Source organism: Rutidosis leptorrhynchoides, unplaced genomic scaffold, assembly GCF_046630445.1.
Source record: "Rutidosis leptorrhynchoides isolate AG116_Rl617_1_P2 unplaced genomic scaffold, CSIRO_AGI_Rlap_v1 contig220, whole genome shotgun sequence".
In the NCBI taxonomy this organism is placed as follows: domain Eukaryota; kingdom Viridiplantae; phylum Streptophyta; class Magnoliopsida; order Asterales; family Asteraceae; genus Rutidosis; species Rutidosis leptorrhynchoides.
This window is the reverse complement of record NW_027266469.1, coordinates 28,912-46,916: the sequence shown is the minus strand read 5'-3', so window position 1 is coordinate 46,916 and position 18,005 is coordinate 28,912. Positions and strand designations below refer to the sequence as shown.

The 18,005-nt window shown below is 33.1% G+C and overlaps 2 protein-coding genes across 2 annotated transcripts; both read right to left on the bottom strand.

Moving 5' to 3' along the window:
• Positions 1–9,721: 9,721 nt before the first annotated feature.
• Positions 9,722–12,799, bottom strand: LOC139882040 (terpene synthase 10-like). Its single transcript, XM_071866421.1, has 7 exons — positions 12,592–12,799; positions 12,203–12,472; positions 11,667–12,042; positions 11,346–11,564; positions 10,766–10,904; positions 10,132–10,380; positions 9,722–10,018 (listed from the first exon to the last, which is right to left on the bottom strand). Exons 1-7 carry the CDS (start codon positions 12,797–12,799, stop codon positions 9,722–9,724), a joined length of 1,758 nt encoding a protein of 585 aa, XP_071722522.1.
• A 2,383-nt stretch (positions 12,800–15,182) lies between these two features.
• Positions 15,183–17,710, bottom strand: LOC139882039 (terpene synthase 10-like). The gene is made up of 7 exons (XM_071866420.1): positions 17,498–17,710; positions 17,149–17,407; positions 16,635–17,013; positions 16,299–16,517; positions 16,069–16,207; positions 15,698–15,952; positions 15,183–15,485 (listed from the first exon to the last, which is right to left on the bottom strand). The coding sequence occupies exons 1-7, from the start codon at positions 17,708–17,710 to the stop codon at positions 15,183–15,185; spliced, it is 1,767 nt and encodes a 588-aa protein (XP_071722521.1).
• Positions 17,711–18,005: the final 295 nt, after the last annotated feature.

The following is an 18,005-nucleotide window of genomic DNA, read 5'->3' as shown; positions in this document are numbered from 1 at the left end:
ACAAAAAATTCATTCTCGTCAACTTTTCTTCTTTTGGGCATATATCTGATTTGATCCTTAACTTCTTGGTTTGTCTATTTTCGTCCTTCTTTCCATCTTAGACTATTTTCGTGTGACAATCGTATCTTGAGCTTCAGACCTCCGATTGACTTGATTCTAGCGATGGCGAAAACCTAGGAATTAGGGCTATAATTTTCGTCTTTGCCCTAGGGCTAAATATTTACCTAGTATGACGTGTCATTATTTCATTGGTCATCAAATTTTCGATGTTTAAAGATGCTCCCTTTCAAGACTTGGTTGCTAATACAAAATTTGGTGAAGTATTAAAGCAACCTAGTCTTGAAACCCTTCATTGTTTCATGCCTTCAATATACTTCAAGCATGTTGGGCTTCTTCTTTCTTCGATGATCAAGGTGAATTTGTTTGTTTTGTGACTGTACTCAAGATATAAAATCTTTAAGTTGCCTACGTATCTTCTTTATGAAGAATCAAGTCATAACATAGTTTAGAGATGATCTCGGTGTTTACTTGAAGAATTTGGAATAGTTTATTCTCATTCTTAGAAGAGGATTTATTCGGGACAAATTTTAGTTTAACCTCATGTTGGAGAATTTGATTTGGGACAGGTTAGTTTAATTTCATTTCAGAAAATTTGATTTAATCGGGACAAATTTATTTTATACTCATTGCGGAGTTATTTGGGGCATTTTAGTTTAAAGGCCCATTACGAAGCATTGAATTTGATTTTAGTTTATGAGCTCATTACGGAGCGTTGGATTTGATTTTAGTTTATGAGCTCATTGCGGAGCGTTAGTTTTGAATTTGATTTTAGTTTAGGAGCTTATTTTGGAGCATTGATTTGAATTCTTTTTAGTTTAAAGGCTCATTACGGAGCGTTGAATTTCATTTTAATTTATGAGCTCATTGCAGAGCATTGGTTTTGAGAATTTAGTTTATACTCGTTACGGAGTATCTGATTTGGAATAATTTAGTTTATACTCTTTGCGAAATATCTGATTTAGAATAATTTAGTTGTCTTCGTCAGGAACTTTGGCCTACTAATCTGCAACTTTCTTTAACATGGAGGTATGGAAGCTAAACTTATGAACAAGTTAGTGCAAAAGACCGTAAGTCTTTTTTTTTTTTTTATTCCTACAGTGAAGCTAGGTTTTTGTAGAAAGTTTTATTCTTCAAATATTTTTTTACAGTTCATAATATATCAACAAATTAAAGGCGTTATGGTATCGGCTCTTCTTCACTTTGATAGGCATCTTGTATCTGTTTGGTTTGCATTATTAATTATTTAGTTTTTTCCCTCTTGGCTGAGTATCCGGACTTGTAACTTCTATTGCCTAGCTCACAATTTTCCAAGTTCACATTAGTTTCCTGGCTAGTAGCTTCTTCTTCATGTAGGCAATTGCTCCAACTCATCGATACTCCATCTGAGATTTACAACACACTAAATAATTAGTAAATCGAGATTAAAATAATTTAAATGGCATTCTCACAAATCCTCTTAAATTTCCTATCCGATTATTAGTGGTGGAATCTAGAAGGGATTTTGAAATGGGCTTTTGCCAGCCACTGTCGAGCATGAACAACTCCACACGCACCACAAAAATATTAGTGGCGGCATCCTCGTACTTTCAAACCTTTTGTTTTTTTGGATAGTTATTTCAACATTTTACATGTGTTTGTAATTCTGAATTGATGTTTAAGTACTAGTTCTTTGTTTTTTAGGAACATGTTAAAGTTCAAGGGTCCTACTAATTAAGCAGAGAATGTATGACTGAATGGCTAAAGAAAAAATCACCTCTTAATTGCATTTGTGAAGAGATGTTGAGTTCATCCAAGGTGCCATAAACATAATAGACATAGTCAACTATGGTTATCAATGAAATGATTTTGGTTAGCGATCTTCTACATTCTCCAAATTCTGGCTCGAAGAAAATCCCAATCGTCCACAAGAAATTCTCCATTAGCCTATCCCTCGTGAAATGTAACTTCTCTCCTAGCCCCGTACTCCTTCACCATCTTAATTATATATATCATCATAGTCGACCACATTAATTAGCTATAATATTGAGCAAAGAAAATATTTTATAGACATTAATTAGATTAATCTAACATTAGAAACATACTTTGATGAATATCGTAGATCATATTGATGTGTATCGATCTTACCATGTTACAGTCCAATTTTGCGAGTGCTAGCAGAGGACTAATGTCTACCTTTATTTCATATGTATCAATGAACCATGTTGCCACTGACCTTGTAATCCTCCAATGCAATGGAAGATCCAATGCATGATTTATTAGCAAAGTGAGATACAAATTTCTATTTTCCCTCTTCACATATTCTTTAAGGTGTTTGGTCGCGAAACGTCTTGCATCTTCCAATATATTTTCACCGTCAACTAGAAGATATGAAGCTTCGTATAATTGCAACATCCCTTTATATCTCCACTAAGGCTTGCCTTAAAGCTCCCATTCTCATCTTTTAATGTATTGATAAAAATATATGTCATACATTAATTGTTTTTCATCTTAATTTAAGGGCACGACCCAGTGGTTAGACATTTTTTCCATTGTGAGGATGTAAATTCGGCTTTTGGGGAGCAAACTTTTGGGTGTGTAGATTGTAATAGGTTAATAAAAAAAAACTATAATTAACTCCCGATATAATTTATAAATAGAAAATATTATATACCTGTGTGGACTTCGTAAGCATATTGTCTAAGTAGACGAAATCCTAATGATGTTGAGCACAAATCGTCCTTCTTCTATATTGCGTTAATGTGAGATGAGATATTCTTTAATATCGATTTTATTTGATCATCGAAGAGGTATATGCTAATCCGAGTCTAATCATAGTATCAATTAGGTCAAGTTGTAGTAAAGGGTCTCTGCTTGCTTTGACTTTGACTAGCATAATCTCCACATCATGTATCCTTCAATTGATCTCTGGCTACTTCGCTCTGTGAATTAATTTTAAAGTAAATTAACACATGCCATTATATACTTAAGTAAGAAAAGTAAATAATTTTAAAAGTGATATATATAGTTATGTTCATACTTTAGATGGACTTTTGAGAGTCTGAATCGTCTACTAACGACGCTTTCCTGCTCAATGGTTTTGGAGGAAGCTACTAGTATAGGACGAACCCAAAGAGCATGGCTATTAGGCGACGTCGATGAATTACCATCATTGTCGTGTACATGTTTCCAAAGAAGTTGCCTATGGAATTATGCCATCATTAGGAAATTAATTTGACAATTGATCCACTTGTTTTATGGCTTAAAGTAGTCTGTTTGGGTGTGGGGAACGTAAGGCGAAAGTATTACAATGTGTTGACAATTGACTTGTGCTATAGCGACGCCTATAAATATAGGAACAATGTGAGACACATATCTTAATCATTGAGTAATTATGAGAAAGACTTGTGAAAATTTTGTGACCTATTGATTGCAAATTCAGTATCACGAAATTCTGCAGGTTCCAACGTTAGAAGCCAGAAAAATTGATAATTAGTTTCTTGCTTGTCCGTCGAACTATGAACCACCCATTTTTGTGGGCTTTCACCTGTAGAAAAGTGAAAAGTCAATCGAATATATGGAAATTTTGTTGTAGAAGCTATGCAAGTTTTAATTAAGTATTGGTCAAACGTTAATTGTTATAGATCCCTTAATATATATTGATAACATCTTTTATATATATATACATAAATATATACAACGTGTTTGGACTAAGATGGAACCGCTAAGTTGATAGATCGATGATTCCTCCAAAGAGCGAATAGAGAAGTTAAAAGCGCAATAATAGCTTATTCTCTTGGAAGATTTCTCAAGTGTCGTAAAAATATCCATCCAGTACGATGGAGTCAATATGGAGAGGTAAATTAACTACATATACAAAAATTCATAATCAAATTAAAATGACATCTAAGAATAAAATTGAAATTATATTGTTCGAGAAAGGATAAAATTGTCAGACTATAATATATTACGTAAACCCTTACAATGATGCAATCCAATAAATATTCTCGTAGTGAACGAAACGAATTCTAGCGTAAAATTTTTCTTCCGATCCTTGGTGGCCGCAGCCGACATTAGACGTTCCTCAACGAATGCAGCTATGAAAGATCTTCGACGGGTATTACTCTTGGTCGCTTAGGCTTAATTTATTTTTTGTTTTAATGGGATATGATATAGTTGATTTTAATAAAAATCCGTTCACATAGGATTCCTGAAGAAAATGTGTATCAAGGTCGAAGGAAAATTATGCTTCGTGATGATGATCAACCTATATCGAATTGACAATTTACCATTTACAAAGTATGTATTTTCTTATCTGTTTTATTATTGTTATAAATCTAAGGCTATTGATGATATAATCATCGAAACTCAGTCTAATTTTTTACCCTTTGTACGGAAATCTCAAGTTACCTACGCACGAAATGAATGAACTCTAATAGTCTTAGCAAAATCGGGTACGATTTAGTAATTTTCCCAGCACTATGTTTATTTGATTCACTCTTACCCTAGTGAAATTAGCAGCTGATGTACTAAACTAATTGACGGTTTGTGTCTGTGTGGAAACACTTTTTGTATTGTTATGCACATTTCCACGTTTTGGTTCTTTTCCTGGCCTCGTATAACCTGTATATAAATTTTCCAAATTTTGAGATACATACATAAAACACGTAGGGATTTTGTCTTCAACAGTAAGAGTGAATCAAATAAACGTACGGATTTACGGTTTGCACCAAAGTGTTCTTATATAGAATGATTCTACGTTCTTAATAAATTATCGCTTCTACTATATTGTTATAGATTTTGTAGACGGAATTCTTTCCAGATTTGAAGGAAGCACACTCAAAATTCTAAGATAACAAACTCTCAGAATTTTCTAAGAATAAAACTAAAAAAACCTTTCAAGTTTTGAGTCACCAAATAAAATAAAACATCAGTAATAATAAATAAATAAAAATATATAAAAATTAAAACATTGAGGAGCTTCCCACTGATTTCTCATTATTAACCAATGAAATTTCTTCTTTTTCTTTTTCTTTTTATTATTTAATATTTAATTGTTTTCTAAAAATTCAGTAATTATCCTAAAAATATTAATTTCGGAAGGATGTATTGTTTCAACTAAAAAAGAATAATATATCTTTTGGGTCAAACAGTTTTTTTTCTTTGGTATTTAGCAGGTTGGTTTCGTTAAAAGAAAAACATTAAACCAAACTAATCTTTTGGTATACTGATATATATATACAGTCGTACTGTTTCAAATATAGATCAAAATAATCTTTTTCTTTTTTCAAATATATATACAGACCTACTGTTTCGATAATAGCAATATAAATATGTATATATACATATAAACTTTTGTGTAAATATTTTTTATTCTTGGTTTTTTTGGATTTTTCTTCATCTTTCTAATTTCGACATCAAAACAATTGTTTTTATTTATGTTTGTTTTTCGATTGAATAAATGATGACGGGAAGAAGAAGCATCGTAATTGCAAACAAAAATTTGAAAATATTGAAGAAGTATAAAATTGACGCATGTCTGGTATGTTGATTTATTTTATTTATTATTTATACAACAATTTAATATATGAGTATTAGTGGTTTAGTGAATTTGCAAGAGAGGTCTCTCTAAAAAAAACTTTTCATACTTAAAATTTTGGTTTTTGATAAAGCGGGTATATGGTGAAAATAAAAACAGTGGAAGAATGAGAATTTTAAAATATAGTAGGCAAATTAAAGTTATCAAGAATGCTTTTCCTTTTTACCGTATAATCAAGGATTATCTTTGCTTCATTAGCATTTTCTTATGTGGTATGGGCAATTGATATCGTAGAGCATGATATACAGTGAACCACAGTATCTTATATATTATAAATTGATTTTATGGGCAAGTATAAGAGTTTCCAGAAGATTTCCTAACCCTTTTTTTTTTTGTCAGTTTGTTTATAATGAAGAAATAATCAAGTTTAAAATTGCAGAATTCGACATCAAATATGTTCACATATCCGAGGCAATGCCTCAGGTGCTACTCTAGTCTCATTTATATAGGTTAGTGTATGAAGAGTTACAACTGTTTATTTATATTTTTAGAAAGACACATTTTTAAAATAATTTATTATTTTCGATTTTTTTTTTTGTTTGAACTCAGATTTTGGTTCGAAATTTTTTGGGTCAAACTAACTTCGTTTTGGTCGAATTGTATATCAAAAAGAAACTTTAAGATGTCTAGGTTCACAATATATAAACCTATTTCAAAACTGTGTCCATTTACCCATAACAGACTAACTCTATTTTAAATAATCAATGGTTTTAAACCATTTGATATACAATGCATTTTACTTTCATAAAAATATTCTTTCATTTAATTGTCGGATAAACTATTTATTTAAACACAAACTATTTTGGAATATAAAATTCCAATAAAATTAGTTGATGGGTAGTAATTCTATATAAGATCGAAGCCTTTCAGAGTCTGAACTGTGCAGTCATTATCCGGCCTAATTAAGAATATGGAAGACAAATCAATATCTAGACGTTATTCCTAATTATTTAAAAAAAAAAAAAAAAAAAAAAAAAAGAGACATTATTCCTAATGACTTATTTTATTTTTATTGAAAATTGATGAAACTAATTGCATGAAGATTTTATAGCCTACAATCAACATTTTTTGGTACTCTTTATAACTTTTGTTGTACAAATTAATAAAAAATTTCATACAGTTCCCAGTCGACAAGCAAATGATGATTGGTGCAATCTCTTAACTGGGGAGGTACTTCAATTAGTTGTAATTAAATACATTATGTTATATAAATATATATATTCAATTTATAGTTACTTTATTTTCCAACTGTTGCAGCTTGAATCAATGAGAAATGAGACTTTACCTGAATATCATTTTGCGACAGATGGAAGTCTGAAATTGAGAAGGTAATGTGTGCTGCTTCTATCGATCGACCTGTTTACGTTTTCGGTTAATTGTCATTGTTTAATCTTATTTCGGAATATTTTTAATTATGTAGGGGGACAACTACACAAGAACAATATGAAGGAACATAAGGAAAGTCGATGCCCTAAAAGTGATGACAAAATTTCTCTCTGTTCCGGCTTCTACTGCTTCCCAATGGCCCAAGTGTTCATCATCAAAAGGCCGTTAGGGAATTCATCGGAAACAGGAAACTCTCTACACTACAAGAGTTCCAGGAATATCTAGAATCTTCCCAATGCACCAGCGAGAAATGTATGCCTGAAAATGGAAGCAGCCTCACGCTACAGCCTACTCATTTGTTGGGATTTGGTCAATTCTTGCTATTTCTTGTAATGGTTATTTGTTTTCTTTTTTTCTTCTATAGATATAATGAGAAAAACATTAAACTGAAAGAAAAAGGTGTTTGTATCAATTTATTGATATGGGTCTGAATTTTTCAATGGGTCTGAATTTTTCAATTCTTTTTATTCTTGCCCTCCAAATAAAGAAAATTCATGACAAATATCAATAACATCCCTAAAAACTAGATAAATTGAAAAAATAAAAATAAAGTAAACATCAAAAAAACCTTTCCAAAGCTATAATTTTAAGCTCCATGTATAATCCAAATTGAATTCCTCCAAAAATTAGGCTTGATCTTTCTCAATCAATTTTTCTTCTTCCATAACTTTGTCTTTCCCCTTCCTCTTGCCCCTTCCTCTTTTCTTCTTTGACAAGAATTTCAGACAGTTGAAATCCAGTACTAACCATTTCTTCAACGGAAATTTTATGAATTTTAGGCATATTAGATAAAGATAGCCCTTCAAAATCGAACTTCTCATATTTTTTAATTTTTCCTTTATTAGTCCTTTTGATATGCCTGAGTATAATTTTTTTATTAGGTGATGAACCCACAACTAAAGCAGGAGGATAACAAACTTCTCTGTACTTGAAATATTTTCTTGCTCTGCCACTAATCACATGGTTTCATTACTCTCATTATCTAAAATCCAAACAAATTGACTTTCCATTTTCAGGCATACAAGTCTCATAAACTATATTATCTGTACCTACTAAATTAGGATTAGACTCCACTAACCCAAATTTAGCTTCCACAAACTCCTCAATATTAGCAACCGAATCCTATTTACTAGTCCTATCAATTGGAATTGGAATTTTCGAAACATACTCCTTAGTGAATTGCAATGCCTCTAACTTATCTGAATTTAATTTTGAATTAAAAAAAATTATCATTAATACCTTGATCAAATATCTCTCGCCTCATTTGCTGACTTTGAAATCTCGAGCAATCCTCCACAAATTCTTTCTCAGCCAACTCCACAACATCCTTCACAAGACTTTGAAATTTGAAAATCAACCTCACCTGATAACTTTATCCCCTAAAGTACTGGAATCGACCTCCAGAACCTATGACGGATGTACCACCAGAATTGTTGACGGCAAACTGAAATCATAACCACCATCAAGACAATCCTTACTAACATGTTTGTCATGATCAATCGAGCTTTCACCTCTCTTGAAAGTTGAAGTCTTTAAAATTAAAGAATCAATGATATCATTCTTAATAGATAAAATCTTCAATTTCAATAAAATTCCTCCCACATCAACAAAAAAGAACTTGAAATTTCAATTTCTAGACTTCTTGAGAAATAAATGCTGCAAGTATCAAGTCTTTTTTTAATAACTACATGCCAATCCGTCAAAATAAATGATCCCCATAGATTTCCAATAACCTTGAAGAACTCCTCACTCCATGCATGAAGTGGAATACCACCCATTGTCCCCCTACGTTTCCGATTGGTACAAATACTACTGCTGTGAATCATCCAGGGATACAAACCATTTGGCCAACCAATCTCGTTCATACGACATCAAAAAAAATTTCTTTTCAACTGAAGAAAAGGTCAACAACATCTGAGATCGTCTCATGGTAGTAAAATCAATGGACAAAATCCCTTCAATAATAAAATTATCGACGATTAGATGAGCTGATTCCGGATTCCTGACCACCCCACGCTTCTCTCCAACCAATTTAACTCGATTAAATCTGACTTATAGGAAGTTACTGCTTGGCTCGGAACCTCCTTGGCCTGAACAATGGGGTCTGAGCTTTGTTCCATATCAGGAATATTCAACAACTTCCAAAAAGTAGCTGGCAATTCTCCAAACAAATGATTCCTTACTTCTTGTAACCATTTAATCTTTTTTTTGGAAAAATTTGGGCTTTGTTGAACATTAATAGTCTTTTCTTTCCGATAAAATCTAGCAATATTAACACGGATGTAAGCATCGAACACCCACGATTTATTAAGTTTCTCCATTGCTAAAATCACATGCTCTTTGAACGAAAACTTAGCAAAACCAAATCTCCTTCCCTTCTTGTCCAATCTGTGCGAAAGAAACAACGAATCAATTTCCCCAATGCCCTCGAAGATTCGTCTCAACAATGACTTGGTCATCGTTGTTGGCAAATTGCCAACAAATCTATTGCCAGCTTTGTTCTATACTTTGGATGTTTGTTTTCTATATATAGTTTCTCTCTTTATACATTTGTTTCTTGACAAGTTATTGGTAATTTCGTACAGTTGAAAAGAAACATTACTATATACATTAGATATTATTGTACATTAATTCAATACTAACAGTTCACATGAAACAAAAAAAAAAAACAAAAAAAAAAAGATACATGAATTAATTTAATTATGGGACTGGAATGGGATGGATCAACAATGATAATACACGATCAATACTCTCCTTGCTTTGACTAGCATGACCATGGTCTCCATTTTGGTACATCAACATGGCCATTCTTGTGACGTTCATTGTTGTTCGATTGAAAAAATCTGAAAATAGAGAATTTTTACAAGCTGCGTTTAGCTTCTTCCATTCTTGTTCCATCAATTCTTGTATGTGTGCTCTAGCGTCTTCCTCCGTAGCTCCGGTTTCATGCATAAAACATTGGATTGATTTTGGAACGTCTCCCATTTCTATCTCGTGCTAATTATGTCAACAAAATCCACCATAACGATAAAAAAAAAAAAAAAAAAAAAAAAAAAAAAAAAAGCATTATAGAGTAAAACATATAACAATACAGATTTCATGAAATTTACCGATGATGTTGCGAGATCATCCGCAAGGCGGAAGATCATGGCCGAGTGACGAATGATATCGGGTTGTTCCTTTAAACATTGTAACTCCTTTTCTGTCATTTGATTGTTGGTCCAAAAGAAGACTTGGATTAATGTTAGAGGGACTGATACTGAAACATGAGCATTTTCCAAGTATTCTTCTAGCGTTGGGATATAGTTGTTGTGGTACCATTTAGCCTCCAATAAATAACACTCACATAAATCTGCCCACTGTCAAAATGAAAAGTGCAATTAGTACAATATATAAACATAATTAATCGAGGGATCAGTACAGTTAACCTGATGAATTATATCGAATTTTATTTTATTTTTTATACAGGGAAAAAAAACCAAAAGGCAGAAAAGCAAAACACCAGAAGAAGAAAATTCAAAGGAGACACCAAGCCGCACGAAGCAAACAGAAGGGAGAACAACCAAGACGAAGAAGGAGCCACAAGCAAGCAAGACGAACACCCAACAGCAAAGAAACAAACCAAATTGAAGGAGGGAGCACCAAAAAGAAGACCAAGGCAGCAAGGCGGAAGAGGGAAAGCAAAGAGCCAGAGGCAGAACACCAAAAACCAGCGTGCAAGAACACACGAAAATTATTAATTACCGAGTCTTTGAGATAAGAAATTATGCAGATTCCTTGCTCCTTAAGCACTTGAGAAGCAATTTCGTTGATTGTGTTGAACAAAGTGGAGTAACATATCCTCATGTAGTATGGCAATTGCTCCAACTCATCGATTCTCCATCTGAGATTTACAACAAATTATGTGATTAGTAAATCGAAATTAAAATAATTTATATGACATTCTTACAAATCCTCTTAAATTTCTTGTCTGCACAATTTTCCTTGACCGTATTTTCAATGCTGATTCTATTTTGACTATATCTCTATTAAGGCCCAAAAAATATGTGTGGGTACGTAAATATTCTTTCTTAAAATTTGGCTTTCAGGCCTAGGCTCAATATTCATTTCTGTCCGGAAATTGGCTTGTGCCGGCATGAGGAACAACTCAAGAACCACCACAACAAAAAAATGTGGTGGCCTCCTCGTACTTTCAAAACTTTTAAATGCGTTTGTAATTCTGAATTGATGTTTTAGTACTAGTTCTTTGTCTTTTAGGAACATGTTAAGATTCATACTAATTAAGTGGAGAATGAATGAATGAATGGATAATACTAAAAGTCACCTTTTAATTGCATTTGTGAAGAGATGGAGTTCATCCAAGGTTCCATAAACATCATAGACATCGTCAATTATGGTTATCAATGAAATGATTTTGGTGAGCGGTCTTCTACAATATCCAAATTGTGGCTCGAAGAAAATCCCAATCGTCCACAAGAAATTCTCCATTATCCTGTCCCTCACGAAATGTAGCTTCTCGCCTAGCCGAGTACTCCTCCACCACCTTAATTATATTATCAAAGTCGACCCCATTAATTAAGTGTAATATTGAGCGAAGAAAATTTCTTATAGACATCAATAGATTAATGTAACATTAGAAACATACTTTGATGAATATCGTAGATCATCTTGATGTATGGATTGTACCAAGTTAAAGTCCAATTTTGCGAGTGCAAGCAAAGGACTCATGTCTTGCTTTATTTCATATGTATCAATGAACCACCTTGCCTCTGACCTTGTAATCCTCCAATGCAATGGAAGCTCTAAAGCATGATTTATTAGTAAAGAGAGATACAAATTTCTATTTTCCTTCTTCAAATATTCTTTAAGGTGTTTGGTCGCGAAACGTCTTGCATCTTCCAATATATTTTCGTCTTCAACTAGAAGATATGAAGTTTCGTATAAGTGCAACATTCCCTTTATATCTCCACTAAGGGTTGCCTTGAAGCTCCCATTTTCATCTTTGAATGTATTGAAAATATCTGTCATACATTAATTATTTTCCTTGTCAACTGATGGAAGGATGTGGCCAATGATTAGACACTTCCTCTATAGTGAGGACGTGGGCTCAAATCTTGGGAAGATAACTTTAAGTGTGCAAATTATAATAGGTTAATAAAAAATATAAAATATATAATCTACCTGCGTGGACTTCGTAACCATATTGTCTTAGTAGACGAAATCCTAATGAAGTTGAGGATAAATCGTCTTTCTTCCATGTATCATCGTGACAGGAGATATTGTTTAATATCGATTTTATTTGATCATCGAATAGGTATGCTAATCCAAGTCTAATCAGTGTATCGATTAGGTCAAGTTGTAGCAAAGGGTCTCCGCCGGCTTTGACTTTGACTAGCATGATACTCACATCTTCCTTCAATTGATCCCTGGCTACTACTTCATTGTATGCTTCTCTCTGTGAATTAAATTTCAAGTAAATTAAGACATGCCATTATACATATTTAAGTAAGAAAAGTAAATAATTTTAAAAAGTGATAGATATTGTTAGGTGCATACTTTAGATGGAGTACTTTTGAGATTCTGAATGTAATCATACTTCCAAATAGGTGGTTGATAATTTCCTGATCGTCTAATAACGACGCTTTCCTGCTCAATGGTTTCGGAGGAAGCTACTGTCATAGGACGAACCCCAATAGAATGGCTACTAGACGTCATGGATGAATTACCGATCATCGTCGTGTGCATGTTTCCACAGAAGTTGCATATGGAAGATGCCATAATTAGGAAATTAATTTGCCAACTGAATTGAGCTTAAATTAGTCTGTTTGGTGTGGGGAACTCGTAAGGCGAATCAAGTTAAGTATTGCAAGTATTGATTGAATAATTTAGTACAAACTCATGGGTATATTTATACACAACTCATGGGTACGTGTAGTCTCATACAATTTCTGAAGTCAGAATCCTTACAAGTTGAACGCGTCCATTTACCAACATATGCCATCTACACGTGCATGTCATTTCTTTTGGCGACACCTAAAATATTGGAACATGTAAAGCACGCCTTAAATATCATAAACATTTATGAGAAAGACTTGTGCAATTTTAGTGACCATTACAAATTATTGCTTGTACGTCCAACTATGAACCGCCCATTTTTGTGAGCCTTCATCTGGAAAGCGACAACCCAATTGTTTATACGGAAATTTTCTCATAGAATACAAAGTTCTAGCACTTTCAATGCCGCGCGATCGTACTAACTAGTTTTCTTATTGAAGGTATGGAAGTTATAATCAAATATTGCTCGAACGTTAATTGTATGTATCGATCCCTTAATATTGATAGCGTCCATTTGATTAGGGGTGGCAAATGAGCGAACACGAGCAAATACGAACCGAACAAAAATGAAGTGAACAAGAAATTGTTCATTGTTCATATTGGTTTTTTCTTTTTTTCATTTTCGTTCATGTTCGTATTAACTAAAATAATTGAAATGAAACTAAGAACATCATAAATTTAAGAATGAATCAGTTAAAAAATATGAATCAAAATGAATTATCATGTTCGTCCATGTTCATTTTTGTTCATGAAAAAATGGGCACGGCACTTTTGTATAACGGAACCTGAAAAGGTGAACACCATTTACTATTCCCCGGGTTTCGTATACCCGGGATTGTTAATGACGATTAATTAAGCTTGTCCCGGGTTTGGGATTTCCGGGAATGACTTTTTCTTTGTAAAAAAAAATGCTTAATTACCATTCCCGGGAATAGATAATCATGTAATTAGTGAGCTTGTCCCGGATTTCGCATACTCAGGAGTAGTAGATTTGTCTACCTCCCCCCTTTTCTCATTATTCCGTTCATCTTTTAAAAAAAACTTATACAATTATAATTTTTCGATGAAAAAATGAACACAATTTGTTCGTTCGTATACGATTGTGTTTAAAAATGAACTGCACATGAACGAACTTTTAACGAACGAACACGAGAGATCAAGTGAACACGAACACATTTTGCCACTTCTAATTTGACGATGATTCCAGTCCACACAAACCTTGACTAAAGGCAAATAATAAGTGATGGGGAGTAGGGACCTAATCAAGCTTGAAGAAAGTTAATTATAATAAAGCAGGGCGTGCTAACTGATAAGGGTGTAGTTGGTCCAAAGTTTATCATTTTACAAGCTTTGGCTCAGTTATTTAATTACTACATATTTTGGTCCACACTAAATTATTAACATGTATCAGTAATGGTTTCCATGGCCGATTCCGTCAAATAATCCTACGTGAATCACTTGATCCGTTAAGTTCCATATGCTGCCGTTTTATGGCTGCCAGTGGACAAAATTAATTTCCACTCCCTCCATCTCAAATTAAATATTAATATAAATATAATTTTTTGTCTTAAATTAGATGTAAATTTTGACAAGTTTAAGGAATATTAATTATATTTTTTCATTATATCCTCACCACCTTCACCATCTTCATCCTCATGTTCTCCATGTACTCTCCTTCACCAACTTCACCATCTTCACCCATATATTTTTTATGAGGATTTTTTAGTCTATACTATCACAATTATATTGGAAAATGAACTAAAAAACATATTTTATTAATTTGTGTGAAATTTCCTAAATTAACATCTAATTTGAGACGGAGGGAGTATAAAATAACTTTGTCCAATTTTGTAAACTGATAAAGATTTGAGACCAAATACTTCTTTATCCTTGGTAAATTTTCTTTGGATATGACATGGACGGCGGAGTTATTTAGTAGGTTGTCACGTATGTTAGGCAATTAGCCTCAATTGGTGAAGCATAAAACTTGGTTTCGTAAAGATCGAGTGATAAAATTAGGACTGAAAATGTGACATTAAGGTACACATATAATATAAATGGTGATTTAATTTATACTCCCTCCGTCCACTTTTAATTAACACAGGTTTTATAAGTATTAAGAAAGCTAATCATTATTATCAGGTTTAAGACTTAAAATATCCTTACATAAATAATCATTACTACTAAAAAGTTGAGTAGTTATATGAAGGTATAAATGAAAAATTCTATAACGGTATTCTTGAAGTTTGGATGTGACAATTAGACATCTTGAAATGTGGGAATCGTGACAATTATTCATAGATGGATCGAGTTCATGAAAATATATTTATGGAACGGGTTGGACTAGCAATGATAGGACGCGATCTATACTCTCTTGGCTTTGACTAGCATGGCCATCCCCGTTTAGGTACATCAACATTGCCATTCTTATGAGGTTCATTGTTGTTCTCTTGAAAACATCAGAGAATGGAGAATTTTCGTAATTAGCATTAATACAAGCTTCATTTAGCTTCTTCCATCCTTCATCGATCAATTTTCGCATGTAGGCTCGAGCTTCTTCCTCTGTAGCTCCAGTTTCGTGCATATAGCATTGGATTGATTTCGGAACGTCTCCCCTTTTTATCTCATCCTAATTACCAAAATCCAACAATTAGAGAGGGAACAAAAATGAATTAGCAAGCACAAGTAAATTGTACTTTTCCTAAAAGCTTAAGCTAATAAATTAAACTCCATCAAGTATCCCATTGGAGGATTTTATCAAGTTTATCTCATATATATCATTAATGTTAATTCTATACCATGTACCATATCTATTGTGATACAAATGGGGTACATCCTTACCGGTGATGTTGCAAGATCATCTACGAGGCGTAAGATCATTGATGCGTGGTAAATGATGTCAGGGTAATGTTCTGCTAAGGTTCGGAATGATCCATTTGTCGATATTTGATCGTTGGTCCAAACATAGAAGTGTGTGATTATGAGAGGAGATGATATAGAAATATAAGCATTTTCTAAGTATTCTTCTAGTGTTGGCATATGGTTGTTGTGGTACCATTTAGCCTCCAACAAATAACACTCGCATAACTCTGCCCACTGCATGTATCAATAAATATAGATCAGATCGAGCTTTTAATCAGTTTAATTTGTATTATGAATAAAAGTTGTGAGGCAACATATATATTATCGCAATCAACACCGTGAATTATTACCGAATTTTTAAGGTAGGAGATGACGCAAACTCCTCGCTCCTTAAGCACTTGAAAAGCAATTTCGTTTATAGCGTCCAAAAGTGTGAGAAAACATGTCCTCATGTAGTCTGGCAATTCCTCCACCTCATTGATATCCCATCTGAGATTTATAATACCAAGTAATATCGATCATAAAATAAAATTTAATAAAATAAATCAAATTTTACCTATTCATAACTAAGGATACTCACCTCTTAACTGCATTTGTGAAGAGTTCGAGTTCATCCAAGGTGCCATACACGTCATATACATCGTCAATAGTGGTTATCAATAAATTTACTTTTGCAAGTGATCTTCTAAAATTTCCAAATTCCGGCTCAAAGAAAACTCCAGTTGTCCACAAAAAATTCTCCACCAACCTGTCCCTTGCAAAATTTAGCTTTTCTACGAGCCCTGTACTTCTCCACCACCTTATAATTCAAACAATGGGAGAGTCAAATAGTATAATTATCAATAATACTTATCCAATCATACCTAGATGTCGAAATTATAACTAATATAGCCAATAGACATTAGATTGTACATACTTTGATGAATATCGCAAATCATCTTGGTGTATCGCTTGTACAATGTTGAAATCCAATTTTGCGAGAGCAAGAAGGTCAGGATTCATGTCTTCCTTTATTTCATATGTATTAATAAACCACCTAGCCTCCGATCTTGTAATCCTCCAATGCAATGGAAGCTCCAAGGCATGACTTACTAGCAAAGAGAGATACAAATTTCTATCTTCCTTCTTCACATATTCTTTAAGGTGTTTGGTCGCGAAATGTCTTGCATCTTCCATTATGTTTTCACCTTCAACTAGAAGATATGAAGCTTCGTATAATTGCAACATCCCCTTGACATCATTACAAAGGCTTGTCTCGAAGCTTCTATTCTCGTCTTTGAAGATATTAAAAACATCTATCATACAATTTAATCAAACCACTCACGAAGACATTAAAACAGTATTTATTGTGATACTTAGGGAATGCGTAACGACTTATGAATAAGTAACGCACACGACTATATGTATAAAATATACATACTTGTATATACCTGCAGAGACATTGAAACCATGTTGCCTAAGTAGTCTGAATATTAAGGCCGTCGAGTACAAATCCTCGCTATCAAAGTGATTATAATCATAGTGCATGTTTTTTAATATCGATTTTATTTTACCATCGAAGTGATAGGTTAATCCGAGTCTTTGCAATGCATCAATAAGCTCAAGTTGAAGTAGAGGATCGCTACTTTTGTGAAGCATTATCCTAACACCATCCTTCAACTCTCTGGCTAGTCCATTATATGCTTCTCCCTATAAATTTCAAGTAATTAATTAAATCAACATATATATTTCATGCTATTATAATATGTTAATCTGGAATTTTAAGTTAAAAGTGCATACTTTAAATGGACTTTTGAGAGATTGAATGTAATCGTACTTCCAAATAGGTGGTTGATAATTTGCTGATCGTCGGATAACAGTGTTGCTTTTCTGCTCAATGCAAGCTGCTACGAAGATACGATCACGTCGAACCCTGATTGACGACGATGAACTAGCTGTTGTTGTGTGCATGATACGATTAGTGAATTTCTCAGTAGACAGTGAAAATGACATCGTCAGGATATTAATTAATTTGCCAATATTGGAATAAAGGTGTATGGGTCTAAATAATTCCTATCCAAGATATGGCCTTTATATATCAAATCTTTGCTATGTATGTCTCCTTTTTTGTTAATAATTTCTCTCTTTACTTTACCATTAAATGAAAGTTGTTGATTACATTATTGTAGTGGGTGCATGCATTTAGCAAATTCATTTTTTTTCGTGCAAGAAACTTTTGTTTTGGTATAGAAAAAGGAAACACCTTTTTTCTACCTCGTGAATCACGAGTTGTACAGATTTAATATTA

Coding starts and splice junctions, on each gene's coding strand:
- LOC139882040 (XM_071866421.1), bottom strand. CDS start 12,799: ATGGCATCTTCCATATGCAACTTCTGTGGAAACATGCACACGACGATG. Junction 12,043..12,202: donor TGGTTACGAAGTCCACGCAG/GTAGATTATATA, acceptor AATGTATGACAG/ATATTTTCAATACATTCAAA. Junction 10,905..11,345: donor TTCACAAATGCAATTAAAAG/GTGACTTTTAGT, acceptor TGTAAATCTCAG/ATGGAGAATCGATGAGTTGG.
- LOC139882039 (XM_071866420.1), bottom strand. CDS start 17,710: ATGTCATTTTCACTGTCTACTGAGAAATTCACTAATCGTATCATGCAC. Junction 16,208..16,298: donor TTCACAAATGCAGTTAAGAG/GTGAGTATCCTT, acceptor TATAAATCTCAG/ATGGGATATCAATGAGGTGG. Junction 15,486..15,697: donor ATGATCTTGCAACATCACCG/GTAAGGATGTAC, acceptor TTTGGTAATTAG/GATGAGATAAAAAGGGGAGA.